Genomic DNA, 14,987 nt, shown 5'->3' with positions numbered 1-14,987 from the left:
TACTTTTCTTAAATTGGACTTAGGAAAGAAAACAGAAATCACTTACTCCACCAAACAAACACCTAGAAGAGGCAATACATCATCTTCCACATGCTAAGACACCAAGCCTATGCAGAAGACCTTTCCAAGCTACCACTAAGCTTCAATATTTCTATGTAAAGTTGCTTGCTGCCTTGCTTTGATAGGTTTGTAATATCTGTAAAAATGTATAAATCAACAAGAAAGACCCTTGAAAAGTCATCCAAAAGTGTCGAACACTTCTAGATCTCTATCTAAGGGTGGGAAAGTTGAAAGACTAAATTTTGGCCGGTTAAGGCCAACTGCCTTGGAGCAACACTAAGATAAATTTCTAGCTAACTGAAAATTCTCTTTTGGAGGTCTTGGGGTCAAAACCCCTTGGGTAAATAACATGGAAAATTGTTTCAGCTATTAATAATGAATTTTAGGACTGAGATAACTTGAAATTTAGCTTTAGATGCAGGAAATAAACAATATAGAGTAATGTTAAAATTGGCAACTCGGGCAAAATTCCACATTGGACAGCTCATTTGATGGAGATGATGATTGCGTTGAATTCCTCTTTTCGAGAGGACCAAAATCGACTTAAATATCATCAAATTTGGACAAGGGAAAATATGTTTTTAAGGTCAAGCCCACACGTGAATTGTCAGGGTCGGCCACATCATCATGTAGGCTCATGAAGCCCAATCGACTTGTCACTTCACCCTCAACGACTTGTATAAATATGAGAGACCTCAAACCTCATTTGGCATCATTCATCACACACATTCTTCTCTCCTTTTCTGATTGGTTCGTACAGCTTATTGGGCATATCTTTTCTCTGACACATGTGGCAAGAAGGACGAATTTCAGGGTAGATTACAGAGCTGAAAATTTCAGGAACTGGTGTAGGTTTGACCAGCGTTGACAAGGGTCATATTGACCTCCTTTGACTGCGGCTTTCATGCCAGAAATTCAATTTTGGAAGGCCACATTGATTGGCACAGGAACCGAGGCATTTTGGGCACATTGACCGAGATTGACCACAGGGTTGACTGCAGACTTCAAGTGCAGAATTTGACTAGGTTTGACCATTGATTTAGTGACTGTTTTGGGCTGACTTTGACCACTTACAGAAGGCCGAGTTTGACTGCCTTTGACCGAGCTGCATAGAGGATGATTTGCTGTTGCGTTGACCATCGTTGCTTTCTGGTTAGGGCAGAATTCGACTGCTGTTGACTGCAGATTTGACAGGGCTGTTTTGACTATGATTTGGCAAGTCAATTTTAAATTTTATACTCTCTCTCTGCTGAACATTTGATATAATAATAAGAAGAATCGATCAAGATTCAAGATTTTTCCGCATTTTGTGGTTTTTCCTTGGCATCCGCCAAATTTGGTGTTCTCTTGTCTTGGCTTGTCTTCTGCATTTTAGTGTTCATGTTCTATCTACAGTTACTGCCAATGATTGCTATTGAAAAACTAAATTGGAAATTGTCATTGGGCTGCTAAAGGAACATTTGAAGTAATTGTGCTAAGCATAGAACATACCATTGTTAACTAAAATTAACAAGTAATCAGAGCTAAAACAAGACACAAATAAAGACTTGGTGTATTGAGCCTTGTAGAATTCCCCTTTGGATGAAATCTGCAATCTGGAAATTCAGAACAGCAAACTATACTTGCAAACCTGCAAACATAAAGCTAGGCATACTAGTGTAAAATATGCAAAATAACTTAAGGAAACCAAATATACTTATTCCTTAGTTAAAACTAAATTTATGCACTTTTTCTCCAAGGGTTTACTAGGTAAAAGTTATGGAAATTATAACAAGCTAGTAAAATAAAAATGAAAATAAAATCTGGAAATAGAAATATGGAGTCTTTTTGAGAATTTTTGTTAAAATTGGCAACTAGGGCCAAACTCCATGTGGGTCACCTCATTTATGGCAGCTGATATTTTTCCTAGATTCCTCTTGTGGAGAGGTGTAGGATTGATCTAAAGATAATCCGATTCCGACAAGTATTTATGGAAATATGAATTTATTTGTATTTACTTGACAAAATGTCAAGGTCGGCTATCAGTGAAATGTGTGGCACACATGCCTAGTGAATCATATAAATACAAGAGAGGTTGATTCATTTTCTCATCATCTCATCTCACTCATTCCTCTCTCTCTCTCTCCTTAGCTTTGGGTTATACAAGGAGCAACTCACACATGGGAAGGAGGAGGATGCATTAGGGCAAGGAGGACGCAGAAGCTGCTGAAGGTCTCTTTGACTTGTGCTGACCAAGCACTGACTCATCAAGGGTGCGGTTTTGGTGTGGCTGCCTCTCCTAGGTAGGCCGCAGATTTTGGCACAAAAATCGAGGCAATCCACCCACAGGTTTGACCAGCGTTGACTGCCCTAGTTTTGGGTAGCAGGTTGACTTCAGTCAACAACGGTTTCACTGTGTTTTTGGGGCTGTTCAAGGGATGTTTCTTTAGGCTGCTCGAGGGCTAGTTGACCGGAAATTGACCAAGCATATTGGAGGTCAATTTCAACTTGTTTGACCAAGTTTGACTTCGCTGATTTAGGGTTTGTTGCTGCTGATATAAAATTACAGAGTTATGATTTTGTACTATTTCTTTCTGCTGAACTATTGAAGATAAAAGAAGATTTGATCAAAGGGTTTCCCCTCATTGGGGTTTGTCCTTGGCCTGCCCCAAATCTTGTGTCTCTTGTCTTGGCTTGTTTTCTGTTGATCGTTTAATGTTCTATCTGCACTTTACTTAATGTATATGTGATTGCTAATTTGTGGCTAATAAGAAGAAAAGAAGTAAACTACTCTAAGCATAGAACATACCATAATTTAACATGGTATCAGAGCTGAGGTGAAGACAAAGCCCAAGCAAGAGCAAGAGCAATCACTGAAGAGAAGGTTGGCAAGGCTATCCTAAAAACTTCATGGGGTCCTCAACACTCTTCCCCGCCGAAGACAAGCTCCGTGAGAAGTCTGACTATCACGGATGGAAGATGTCTCTCGATCTGACTTTAGAAGATCAGGAAGTGTTGGACCATGTGAGAGGCAATACCTTTGCGCCTCCATAAAATGCCTGTTGCTGCCAAAGGCAAGTGGTCCAAGGGAGAAGTCAAAGCAAGGAAGATCATTCGGGACTCTATCGACAAGCGCCTAGTGGCCTATGTTTCCGAGTTGACAACCTCCAAGCAAATCTACGATAGGTTGGTGAGTTTATATAAAGTTAATGATGCAAATCAAGTTCTGTTCCTTAGAAATAAGCTAAAGGATTTGAGGAATTGATGGCTAGATGTATTCAAGAAGAGACAAGGATGGAAGAGCAAGAAATGCCTGCACTTAAAAGCCATCCCTCTGCGTTTTCTTCTCATGATAAAAGAAGAAACAATTCTGGGGCTAAATCCAAAGGAAAGGCTGGACCAAAGGGTGGAAGAAAAGGTTGATGTTACAATTGCAACAAAATGGGCCACTATGTGATGGAGTGCCCTGATAAAAGGGACTCACACCATGACGATGACCAAAATCAGTTTCAAGGCAATCAAAGGAATGGCAGGTCCAATGGCAGAGGTAAAAGAAATGCCGAAAATCAAGGAAGAGGACAACCCTTCAAGAAGGCAAGAAACTCCAGGTATGAATCTAATGTTGTTAATAATAAGGAAGATGAATATTCTCTACCAGCGACCCTCTCTACTACTGCTCCCCCGAACTCGCTGTGAAATTGGCTTATTGACAGTGGCGCCTCAAGGCACTTCAATGGCTACAAAGAAGTTCTCTCCAATCTGATGGAAAAGGAGGCCAACCTGGAAATTGTTCTGGGGGACAATGCAAAATATCCTGGGAAAGGTGTAGGGAATGTCACTCTTCAATTGGATCAGGGTAATACAATTCATTTGCAAGAAGTCCTATCTGTACCTGATCTCAAAAAGGCCCTAGTGTCCATTTCGGCAATGGAGGACAAAGGCTACAAGGTAATCTTCATTGATGGCAAGATACGTTTGTGGAAAAAGAATTTTAAGGAAACTTTCGCTCTTGGGTTTCGAGTCGATTCATTATATCAGGTCGGAGGAAGTCCGCTGGGTGTCATGTCTTGTGACACAGCGCTTCAATCCAAACTATGGCATCGGAGGTTTGCTCACCTTCATTATAAAGCTTTACCCAATGCAAAACAAATGGTGACAAGGATGCCCGAGGTCCAAGCAGAGCAAGAAGGTGTATGTCCTAGATGTGCTGAAGGGAAGCTCAAAAGGGGACCATTCCCCTCAAGCCATTCCATAGGTTCTTCCCCAGATCAACATCAAACCCTAGATCAACAAGGTCAAAATAGGCCTTCATGGCTTAGGGGAACACTTGATGACGCTGAAGGGCACGTTGCACCTAGGGGAACCTTCTGGGAAAATAAGAAGCTGACCAGGTATTAGGGATACTTGACCATCATGAGCACGATTGTCCAAAATGAGCCTTCGTCATTTGCAGAAGATGTCAAGCATCAAGTATGGAGGGATGCTATGACCTATGTCACACGGTTCGAGTTCGAATTCGAGTTCGACAACGATTAAGTTCAATTCAAATTCGAATTTTCCGTTCAGGTTCGAATGAGGTTCGGCATTAGGTTCGACTATACATATTTTTCAATATATATATATATATATATATATATATATATATAAAACAAAATAATAGAAAATTCAAAATCGATCCATAAACACATGAATACAAATTCTTATTAGTAAACATACATGAATAATGTAATCATTCTAACATCTAGTTAAATATAAACATACACAATAGTAGTTTGCAAAAAGAAATGACATAATTTTCAGTCTTCAAGAATTAGGGCTGGCAAGTCCCTACCATGAGCGGGCGTGAAGAAAAGAAACACCACGAGAAAGTTTCGTTTGTTGCTGAAATATTGGAATTACATCTACCTCACACAATCTTGAAAAAATATCACAAATAATGACATAATTTTCTCTCCACATGATTTCCGTTACGTTCTTTTGTATGTCTTCCAAAGTCTGATTTCGGACCACTGTTCTGTACATAATTAGTTGAGTTGATGGACAACATCGATTAGATTTCTGTAATTAATGACTCCAAATGACCACGATCATCCATGGACAAATTATAAGCATATTAAGAGAGATAAGAACCATGACCACAGCAGCAGAAGGACGTATTCAGTTATAAACACCACCGGTACTGATCTCCTAGACGTGGGCACTAAAATATTTGTCTAGTAAGAGGAGAATGATTGAGCCAAAAGGCTTATTTTTGCTTATTTTACAGTTAGCTGTGATGTGATGTGTAATTTTATTAGTAAATTATTAAAATTGAAATTTTGCCGAGTAAATTTGTATATAAATTTTAAACAATTTAAAAATAAAAAATTTAAATAATAATATCTGTTTATAGAAAATTTGTAAATAAAGAAATCAGATTGCTTTGGATTTAAAAAACCCAAAAAAATCAGGCATTTTTTTTAACAAAACCATCCAAACAACCGCCATTAAATGAGTCATTTTCATATTGAACATTCAATATAAAACATTAGCAACCTACTTGTATAAATTAAGCTCTATGAACTGGCATGATAATACAAAAGAAATTAGGGCCAATTGGCGAGCAGTGAAGTGAGGACAACGCGGATTCTAGCACGCTTGGCAAAGGCTTCGACGCAGTCATGAAGGTCCATGTTAAAATAAAAGGACGTGTCTCGATGAAACGCTGAAGCGTGTGGACCACGTCCACAGACGGATCCTTGTTTCGATCGCCGTGGGTTTGCTGGAGAAACAACCCAGATCGTCTTGGTTGGTCCGTTTGACTCTAATACTAAAAAACACAAGCTAAGACAGATTTAGTATGATTGGAAATTGGAATGCTTTGATTGTATGGCTGAATCGACAGAATAAAAGAAGAAGTGGGGCTAGTATTGTGGGGATTGTTTGATAATATCGTGTGAGTGAAAGAATGGAAACGAACGAGAGGAATGAAATGATGTGTACATAGAATCTTATCCAAACGACATCTGGGCTGCTGGCTATAATACTTTGCCTCTTCTTCTAAGAGTGAGGGAGACAACGATGGAAGAGAACCAAACTGTTGGGATGTTATGACCACTCCTCCAATTAAGGGTTCCGATGTTCGTTTAACTGTTGAAAGAGATTGTTGGTGGTCACGGGAACGAATGCAGACAGTTGACAATTGCTTCTCTGTCGTCTCTCACATTATTATTTTTCCTCTGTTTGTCGAACAGATACATGGCCGAACCTGCTCTTCTTACTTCCTACTCGGCAAAAAAACCATCGAACCTAAAAAAAAAAACCTTGAAATTTGCGTTAAATCCGTTTAGGTTCGATTTTCAGGTTCGTTTAAGTTCGTTTAGGTTTGACTGGGTTCGTGTTCGTTCAGGTTCGCCCTTCAAGTTCGACTTTCAGGTTCGGCGAACCTGAAAGAATTTCAAATTTTTTTACAGGTTCGCCGAATTTCGAACCTGAAGCTTCAGGTTCGCCGAACCCTGTGATAGAGGCTATGACTAAGGAATATGAGTCCATCATGAAAAACGATGTCTGGGATGTGGTCCCTAGACCCCAAGATAAAGCAGTTGTCACTTCGAAATGGCTTTACAAGATAAAGCATGCAGTTGACGGAAGTGTGGAAAAGTATAAGGCTTGTTTTGTTGCTCGTGGCTTCTCTCAGAAGGAAGGTATAGACTATAACGAGATATTTGCACCTGTTGCCTGATATATCACCATTCGCTTGATCATAGCCCTTGCTGCTTCGCAAGGATGGAACCTACATCAGATGGATGTCAAGACCACGTTCTTGCATTGTTTGATCAAAGAGGAGGTCTATGTGGAGCAACCCGAAGGATTTGAGATTCATGATCGAGAATCTCATGTTTGTAGGTTGAAGAAGACCCTCTATGGGCTGAAGCAAGCACCTTGAGCGTGGTATGAGAGGATCGATAGCTACTTGATGAAGCTGGGATTCACTAGGAGTGAAGCCGACCCTAACCTTTACTTTAAGGTTGAAGATGACAATCCTCTCATACTGGTGCTATACGTTGACGACCTCTTTCTAATAGGTGTAGACCCTCTCATTCACAAATGTAAGAGGGAGTTAGCCTCTGAATTTGAGATGAAGGACATAGGGCTGATGCACTATTTCCTAGGACTAGAAGTTTGGCAGAAGCCGGGGGAGATTTTCCTATCTCAAGGAAAATATGTGGTGAAGATATTGGAGAGATTTGGTATGGTGGATTGCAAATCCGTGACTACCCCGATGGAGCTTGACTTCAAGAAGTTAAGCGGTAGTGTTGCTGGACCCATTTTACGAAATGCTACTGTGTATCGTCAACTCATCGGAGCATTAATGTTCGGTGAACTCTTGTCTGGGTATATGTTTTGCAGTCAACACATTGAGTCAACATATGGTTGAGCCTCACCACTCACATTGGATTGGTGCCAAGAATCTGTTGAGATATCTTCGTGGCACAATCACTCATGGGTTGAGATACACTGTTGGAGATGTGAGACTACATGGATATACCGATGCTGATTGGGCAGACAGTGTGGTGGACAGAAAGAGCACTTCTTGGTGTTGTTTCTCTTTGGGATCTGCCTCGATATCCTGGATGAGCAGGAAGCAGAAATCGATGGCTTTGAGCACCGCCGAGGTAGAGTACATTGCCACTAGTATGGCCTCTTGTGAAGCGGTCTGGTTGCAAAAGCTCTTCAGTGAGCTGTTTGGATTTACATTGGATACCACCGTGATCTTGTGTGACAACCAGAGCTGGATTCGTTTATTAGAGAATCCCGTACTTCATGATTGCTCCAAGCATATCGATATCAGGTACCACTACATTCGGGATATGGTGTAGCGGGGAGCACAAGGCTCCAACATATTGGTACAGGTGAACAGGTCGCCAACATTTTGACGAAGCCTCTGGGAAAGGTCAAATTCTTGACTTTCCGAGAACGACTTGGTGTTGTTCAGAGACCCTCATATGATGTATTGAGCTTTGGGAGCTCCAGGGGGGCGCGAGGTACTTCTTGGAGCAACTTGCGACCACAGGGCGACTCACCATCCCCTGGTGGTGCACTATGTACAGGGTGAAAGGTTCAACCTTCCCCTGTGACACCCCGTGACGACTGTGGAACAAGATGATTAGTTCTCCTGTGGGCCAGGATAATTAGTTCTCCGTGGCGACTGTGGAACAAGATGATTAGTTCTCCTGTGGGCCAGGATGATTAGTTTTCCGTGGCGACTGTGGAACAAGATGATTAGTTCTCCTGTGGGCCAAGATGATTAGTTCTCCTGTGTTGACTGTTGGACATGATGATTCGTTCTCCTGTGGACAGGATGATTAGTTCTCTTGTCGAGGCATCCTACCCATGTAGTTTGGGACTCATGGGAAGTACCTCTCATCTGATCAATGAGTAGGGAAATGGGGTTAGGGACCATTAGTAGTACTATCGATGGACGCATCATTGTATCTACTGTACTCCCTATGCTAGGATGACCTTCATTGATTTGGGATCAATGATATCGATCTGGGATCAGTGAGAGTGGTATGACACACTCTGAGACTGACTTCGGGTCAGTGGAGGATGGTATGATACATCCTCGATCATTTCTTCTTCTTACACTTGATCAAATAGCCCAAAACAATGACGCTACTCAACATCTTAATTCTCCAGATTCGTCAAAATCATCTGTCACACATGAGAATCTCGAGGCATTGTCTACGCTTAATCAAGGAAATAGTAATACGAATGCTTCAAATAAGCAGCTCTGGAATCCATACACCAATATGCTGTTTTCAAGTCAACACCCTTTCTTCACCTCGACGATAGCCACATATCAATAAAGAGAAAAACTCGAACTAACCAATTTCGATGGTAACAGGAAATGCAGTGTTGCGTGGCTCAATAAAGCAGAAGAATATTTCAAGATTTACGATATTGACAATGATGACGAAAAGATCAGGCTTGCTTCCATGAAAATGGAAGGCGAAGCATATAATTGGTATATGTAGTGGAAGAAGACGACACTTGCTATCAGTTGGAAGAAATTTAAGGATGCGTTCTTCAAAAGGTTCCAAGGTGTCAAGGAAGAAGAGTTCTTCTCAACACTTACCAGATTGCGACAAAAAGGAGATGTGGACGAATACACTTGAGAATGGGAAACCTTGGCTACATGAGTATCTGTATTATCAGAATCTCGTCTCATTCAATCATACATCACAGGACAAAAAGCGAAAACCACTGAAAAGAAATTTGGAAAGATGCAAAATGCAAAAGTTGAAAGAGTATATCCAAGATGAAGATTTCCTCAGGCTACAAATACAGATAATACAAGATATGTTCCACCACATCTTCATGAAGGAGACAAAACCAATCTGGAAACACAGAGAATGAAAGAAGGTAAATGCAGGCATTGTGGTGAAAAATGGGACCCGAGACACAAATGTGCTAAAGGAAAGAAACCAAGAACCTGTATACATGTGAAGCAAATAGTGATTTCGACAATGAAGAATTTGATGTTGAAGAAATTGAAGACTGACCACAATTCGCTCCAGAACTAGATGATGAGAGTATTCCACAAGTGTCACTGTCAACCATGGCAGGTATATGACAACCTCAGACATTAAAATTAAAAGGGCATATCAAGAAGAACAATGTGATGGTTTTGATCGATACCTGTAGCACTCACAATTTTTTGGATTCAACCATGGCAAAAAGACGGTAAGAAAATTGAAAAGGTAGGGAAATGCCATAAAGTCAAACTACAAATTCAAGACTTTAATTTAGAATCTCCGTTCTTCATTGTACCATTAGGAGGAGTAGACGTGGTCTTAGGTATCCAATGGCTACAAACCCTAGGGACCTACTCTGCCAACCATCAGAAGCAATTTATAAGCTTTAAATGGGAAGGGCAGAGGTACAAGTTATATGGATTTCAAGCACCTGAGAATCAAATCGTATCATCATCCCAAATGATGAAAATGATTCGAAAAGGAGCACTAGCTTATGTAGTACAATGTCATCAATTAGAAATGTTAACCTCAAAATTGATCAGCGAAGAAGCACTAGAAGTACAGGAACTAATTCAGAAGCATGAAAAAGTATTCCAAGACCTGCCCATGAAAATGCCTCCTAAAAGAGAAATCAAGCATACAATAGAAGTCAAAGCAGGATCAAACCCCATAACATCAAACCATATTGATATCCGCATCATCAAAAAATTGAAATTGAGAGATTAATCCAAGATCTTTTAGAGTGTGGCATCATCACAAAAAGTAAGAGTCTGTATGCTGCTCCAGTTGTATTGGTGCGGAAGAAAGATGGATCATTCAGGTTATGCGACGATGATCGAGGACTAAACAAAATAACAATTAAAAACAAGTTCCCAATTCCCTTCATCGATGAAATGTTGGATGAACTACATGGTGCTAAAAACTTCTCAAAGTTGGACTTAAGGTCAGGGTATACCAAATCAGAATAAGGTTGGAAGATATACCAAAAACTGCATTCCGAACATGCAGGTCACTACGAATTTAAAGGAATGCTTTTTGGGTTAACCAATGCACCGACAACATTCCAAACCACTATGAACAATTTATTCCGTCCATATTTGAGCAAGTTTGTGTTAGTGTTCTTTGATGACATTTTAATTTACAGTAACACTTGGAAGGAACACCTATAACATTTGGAGAAAGTTCGTATGCTATTGGAAGAGCATCAGTTCTATGCTGAGAGGTCAAAATGCACATTTGGGAAGGAAGTAGAATATCTTGGACACATAATATCCTAGGAAGGAGTAAAAGTGGATCCTAATAAAATCAAGGCTATAAGGGAATGGACCAAACCAGTTAATATATCCAAGCTAAGAGGGTTCTTAGGATTGACTGGATATTATCGAAGATTTATTAAAAACTATGCACATATAACCGCACCCCTAACAAACCTTTTAAAGAAGAACTCATTTCAATGGAATGAGGAAGCAAGAAAGTGTTTTGAAGAATTGAAGGAAGTTATGTCTAATGCCCTGGTATTGGCAACTCTAGATTTCTCTAAACCATTTATCATTGAGCGTGATGCTTCAGGTTTCAGTTTTGAGAGTAGGAAACTCAATAAACGAGAACGTCTTAAATCTACATACAACAAAGAAATGCTTGCTATTATGCATGCACTAGCCAAGTGGAGGCAATATATTTTGGGAAGTAAGTTTTCCATACGAACAAACCATAACAGTCTCCAATACCTCCTCCAACAAAAAACACTTTCTGAAGAACAACAAAAGTGGATTGAAAAAATTGCTGCCTTTGACATGGAGATATTACACAAAAGGGGAAAGGACAATGTAGTGGAAGATGCCTTGTCTAGGAAAGACGAAGAATTGACACTACTTGCAGTTTTGGTTGTTGTCCCTAAATGGCTTAATGAGATTCAAAATGACTATGCAAAAGATCCAGAAATAAGTGCTATAATCAATAACCTTCCGCACAACTCAAAATTTGAATGGAAGAACGATATTCTATGGTACAAGGGAAGAATCTATCTGAATTCAAATTCCAAGTTTAAAACCAAGATCCTCAAAGAGTCACATGATTCACTATCAGTCGGACATGTAGGATTCTTTAAAACTTACTATAATGCATGCTAATCATTCTTTTGGAAGGGAATGAGTCACGATATTCAGAAATATGTAGTAGAATGCGATAAATGTCAAAGGAATAAAAGTGAAAATATTATGACACTCGGACTACTTCATCCCTTAAACATTCTGAATCAGAAATGAGAAGAAATATCAATGGACTTTATTGAAGGTTTAACTGTATTTGATGGTAAGGATAAAATTCTGGTAGTAGTCGACAGACTCACCAAGTATGCTCACTTTATTGCAATGAAGAAATCAGACTCAGCGAAACAAATCGTTGAGATACTTTGCAAAAATGTTTACAAATTACTTGGATTTCCAAAGGTCATTGTAAGCGATAGAGATGCCAAATTTAAGGGTAATTTTTGGATTCAATCATATAGGAACCTACCTCAATATGAGTTCCGCTTACCGTCCTCAAACAGATGGCCAAACAGTGGTTGTCAATAAATGTCTGGAAGCCTATCTTCGTTGTTACGCCACGACAAACAAAATAAGTGCGTTCAGTAATTACACTTCACTGAATGGTGGTACAATTCTACTTACCACACGTTGGGAAAAATGACTCCATTTCAGGCTTTGTACGGGTACAAACCTCCAAAATGGAAGGACCTGGCTATCATCCAGACAAAACTACTAGCTGTTAAAAACCAGCTAGAAAAAACCCAAAAGATCGTCCAAACTCTAAAGGAAAATTTAAATAATGCAAGAAACCGTATGAAGCAGCAAGCTGACCGAAACAGAACCGAGAGAGAATCTGAAGTTGGAGAATGGGTATTTGCCAAGCTCCAGCCATACAAACAGCTGTTTTATGGACCATACTAGATCAACAAAAAGATCAGCCAAGTTGCATATAGTTTAAGCCTTCCAGAGAAAAGTCGTGTTCACAATGTCTTCCATGTACCTTGCCTCAAAAGGGCATTGGGTGACCATCAATCAGCACAAACAACGCTTCTGTCCTTAGATGATGAAGGGTGGGTCATTTTAGAGCCAGAAGTTATCATATCCACCAGGGAAAAGAAGCCATGATATCGTGTAATCAAGGAATACTTGATCAAGTGGAAGGACTTACCAGAAGAAGAAGCTTCTTGGGAGACTGAAGCATTTCGTCAACAACATCAGTCGTTACGTATGCTTAGAGGACAAAACATCTTTTGGGAGGAAGACAATGTTATTTAAAAAATAATTGTAATTATTACGTTATTAGGCAAAGGGCATGATAAGATCATGCCGATTCACCAAGTGGTACCCAAGGCTGTATTTAAGCCAAGTCCTCTCATTCTGTAACGCATCATTCATTATTCATTAATATATATATATATATATATATATATATATATAGATTCTGGTTTAAGCTGAGTTCTTGTACGCTCCACTCTTATCTACAGATTTTATAGTGTGCTTGTTGATGTGTTTTGTGAGACAGGCAAAGAATGCAGCAAAAGTAGCATTGTCTGAGCATGGAATGGTAAAAGCTGGTTCAAGTGCTAAAGCAGTTTCAATTAAAATACCAGATTCTGAGCATCTAAGTGAACGACGTGTGAATCCTGCTAAACTCGAGGTAAGCTGACTGTGAAGTGTTCTCTAGTTCGAAATTAGTCATTGTTGCGTACACATGATTTGTGAAACCATTTTCATTTGTAGGCGAATATACACACGCGAAAAGACAAAGAGGAGAGGATGGCTCTTGTGAAAGCTGGACGAGAAGATAGAACGAAGTATGCTGCTCGCACAGCTGTGAAGCAGAAAAAGGTGCGTTCTTTATATTGATGTTTCCATTGTTTGTGGATGTGCTTGAACTTCATGCTTTGCTCAAGTTTAGTAGTTTTGGATTGCCTTTTATTATTATTATTTGATTAACATACTGATATTATGATTTTTTTTAGACTGGAGGACTCAGCAATCGCCAGAAGGAGCACAAGAAAGGAATGCCTTTAGCTGCTAAACGAGCCAAGGTAGCACGGTCACGAATAGAGAAGAAGAAGAGAACAGCTTCGAAGCGATTTCTTGGCAAGAAAGCATGGAAGTAGTTTAGTCAGTGTCACATACAGATCTAGCAAGAGTCTTATTTTGACACTGCCTAGCAGACGCTGAGGATGTCCTGGTTTTAAAATTAAAATATTGCATTGTGAATGATTTAAAGAAATGAGGGTCTACAAATTATCCATGTCCATCTTTAGGTGGCTATGGTTAGCAGTGTCCTTTACAAAAAAAATTGGATAGTTGCTTATGAATGTACAAGATGTTTCTGCTCATTTGGTGGTTAGTGATTATTGGTTCAATTCCATTTGTAATTGACAATACAAACTCTTCAGTCTCATAACGAATATTTGGGTGAAGTTGTTGTTATGCTCCAAGAAACAAGACATGAAGTGGTTTGTCATTGTTTAATACAAGACGTTCTGTTTGGGAACCTAGGGATATTTATTATGTTAAGATATATCATTCTTGTTGTTAGCATCACGACTGATTTGCTAGCATGTTTGATGTTGCTTCCTTACAGTCAACATGGTTGGATTAACAGGACTATATTTCATAGAAATTTGCTTTATTGTGAACATATGCTAGTAATAAGATTCAAGCCTTTGGTGTCTTGATTCTCCTAGCAGATGTTGAATTATATCAAAGATGAATATGAATGTTGGAAAAACCAGGGTTATCAAAATTGTAGTTTTTCTCTAGGTGCCAAGCAAGATTTGCTAATGGAAACTGTTTCTAGTGGTATTTAGAAAAATATAGAAGGTACACAGTTGAAAATTGACTATGGACATGTTGGGAAACTTCTATGTCACAAATACAAGGTTGAAAATTGACCATGGACTTGGAAAACTTTTACCGAGTTAGCTGCCACGATTAGTGTCTCAAAATGATGCTTTTCTGGAACTTACTGGAAGTCCTATCCCCATGCGAACACTGTATGAGCTATATCGTCTGATGTTTACATGGTGAAAGGCTCTCTCCTTTATTAAAATCAAAAGACGCCTTCATACCTTGACATAAACAGTGTGCTCCCTTTTCCATAGTAATGCCCTCTCTCTTAGATGATCTAATGGTGCCCAACAAAAACAGAGAGAAGATTGTCATCCAGCAATCCATTACTTGGCCAATACAACATTTTGGGTCTTTATTCTGAATCCTGATGACAATTGTTGATACTGCTAGCCATTTTTCATTTTCTTCCCAAGACAATGATCCATGACTCTTCTTTGATGCCGCACACTGCTTTCCAAAAAAGATTTTGATTTTTTAAGGTGTTTTATTCCTCAGCGGTGTCGATTATTTGTGCCAGCAATCAATTGAAGTAGAA

General features: G+C 39.5%; 1 protein-coding gene across 2 annotated transcripts in view; it reads left to right on the top strand.

Annotated features, from left to right (window-relative positions):
- Positions 1–14,143, top strand: part of LOC149247277 (ARM repeat superfamily protein) — a 215,133-nt gene extending 200,990 nt beyond the window's left edge. For both annotated transcript variants that reach the window (XM_089458166.1, XM_089458167.1), the window contains exons 13-15: positions 13,107–13,241; positions 13,325–13,432; positions 13,567–14,143. In XM_089458166.1, coding sequence (XP_089314292.1) covers positions 13,107–13,241; positions 13,325–13,432; positions 13,567–13,710 — 387 coding nt within the window. In that variant the 3' untranslated portion in view covers positions 13,711–14,143. The remainder of the gene's footprint in view (positions 1–13,106; positions 13,242–13,324; positions 13,433–13,566) is intronic.
- The last annotated feature ends 844 nt before the right edge of the window (positions 14,144–14,987 follow it).

The sequence above is a fragment of the Pinus tabuliformis genome, chromosome 7, assembly GCF_031772625.1.
Source record: "Pinus tabuliformis cultivar Carrire ecotype Pingquan chromosome 7, CPIR1, whole genome shotgun sequence".
Taxonomy (NCBI): domain Eukaryota; kingdom Viridiplantae; phylum Streptophyta; class Pinopsida; order Pinales; family Pinaceae; genus Pinus; species Pinus tabuliformis.
The sequence above is the reverse complement of the archived record's forward strand: the minus strand, read 5'-3'. Positions and strand labels throughout refer to the sequence as shown.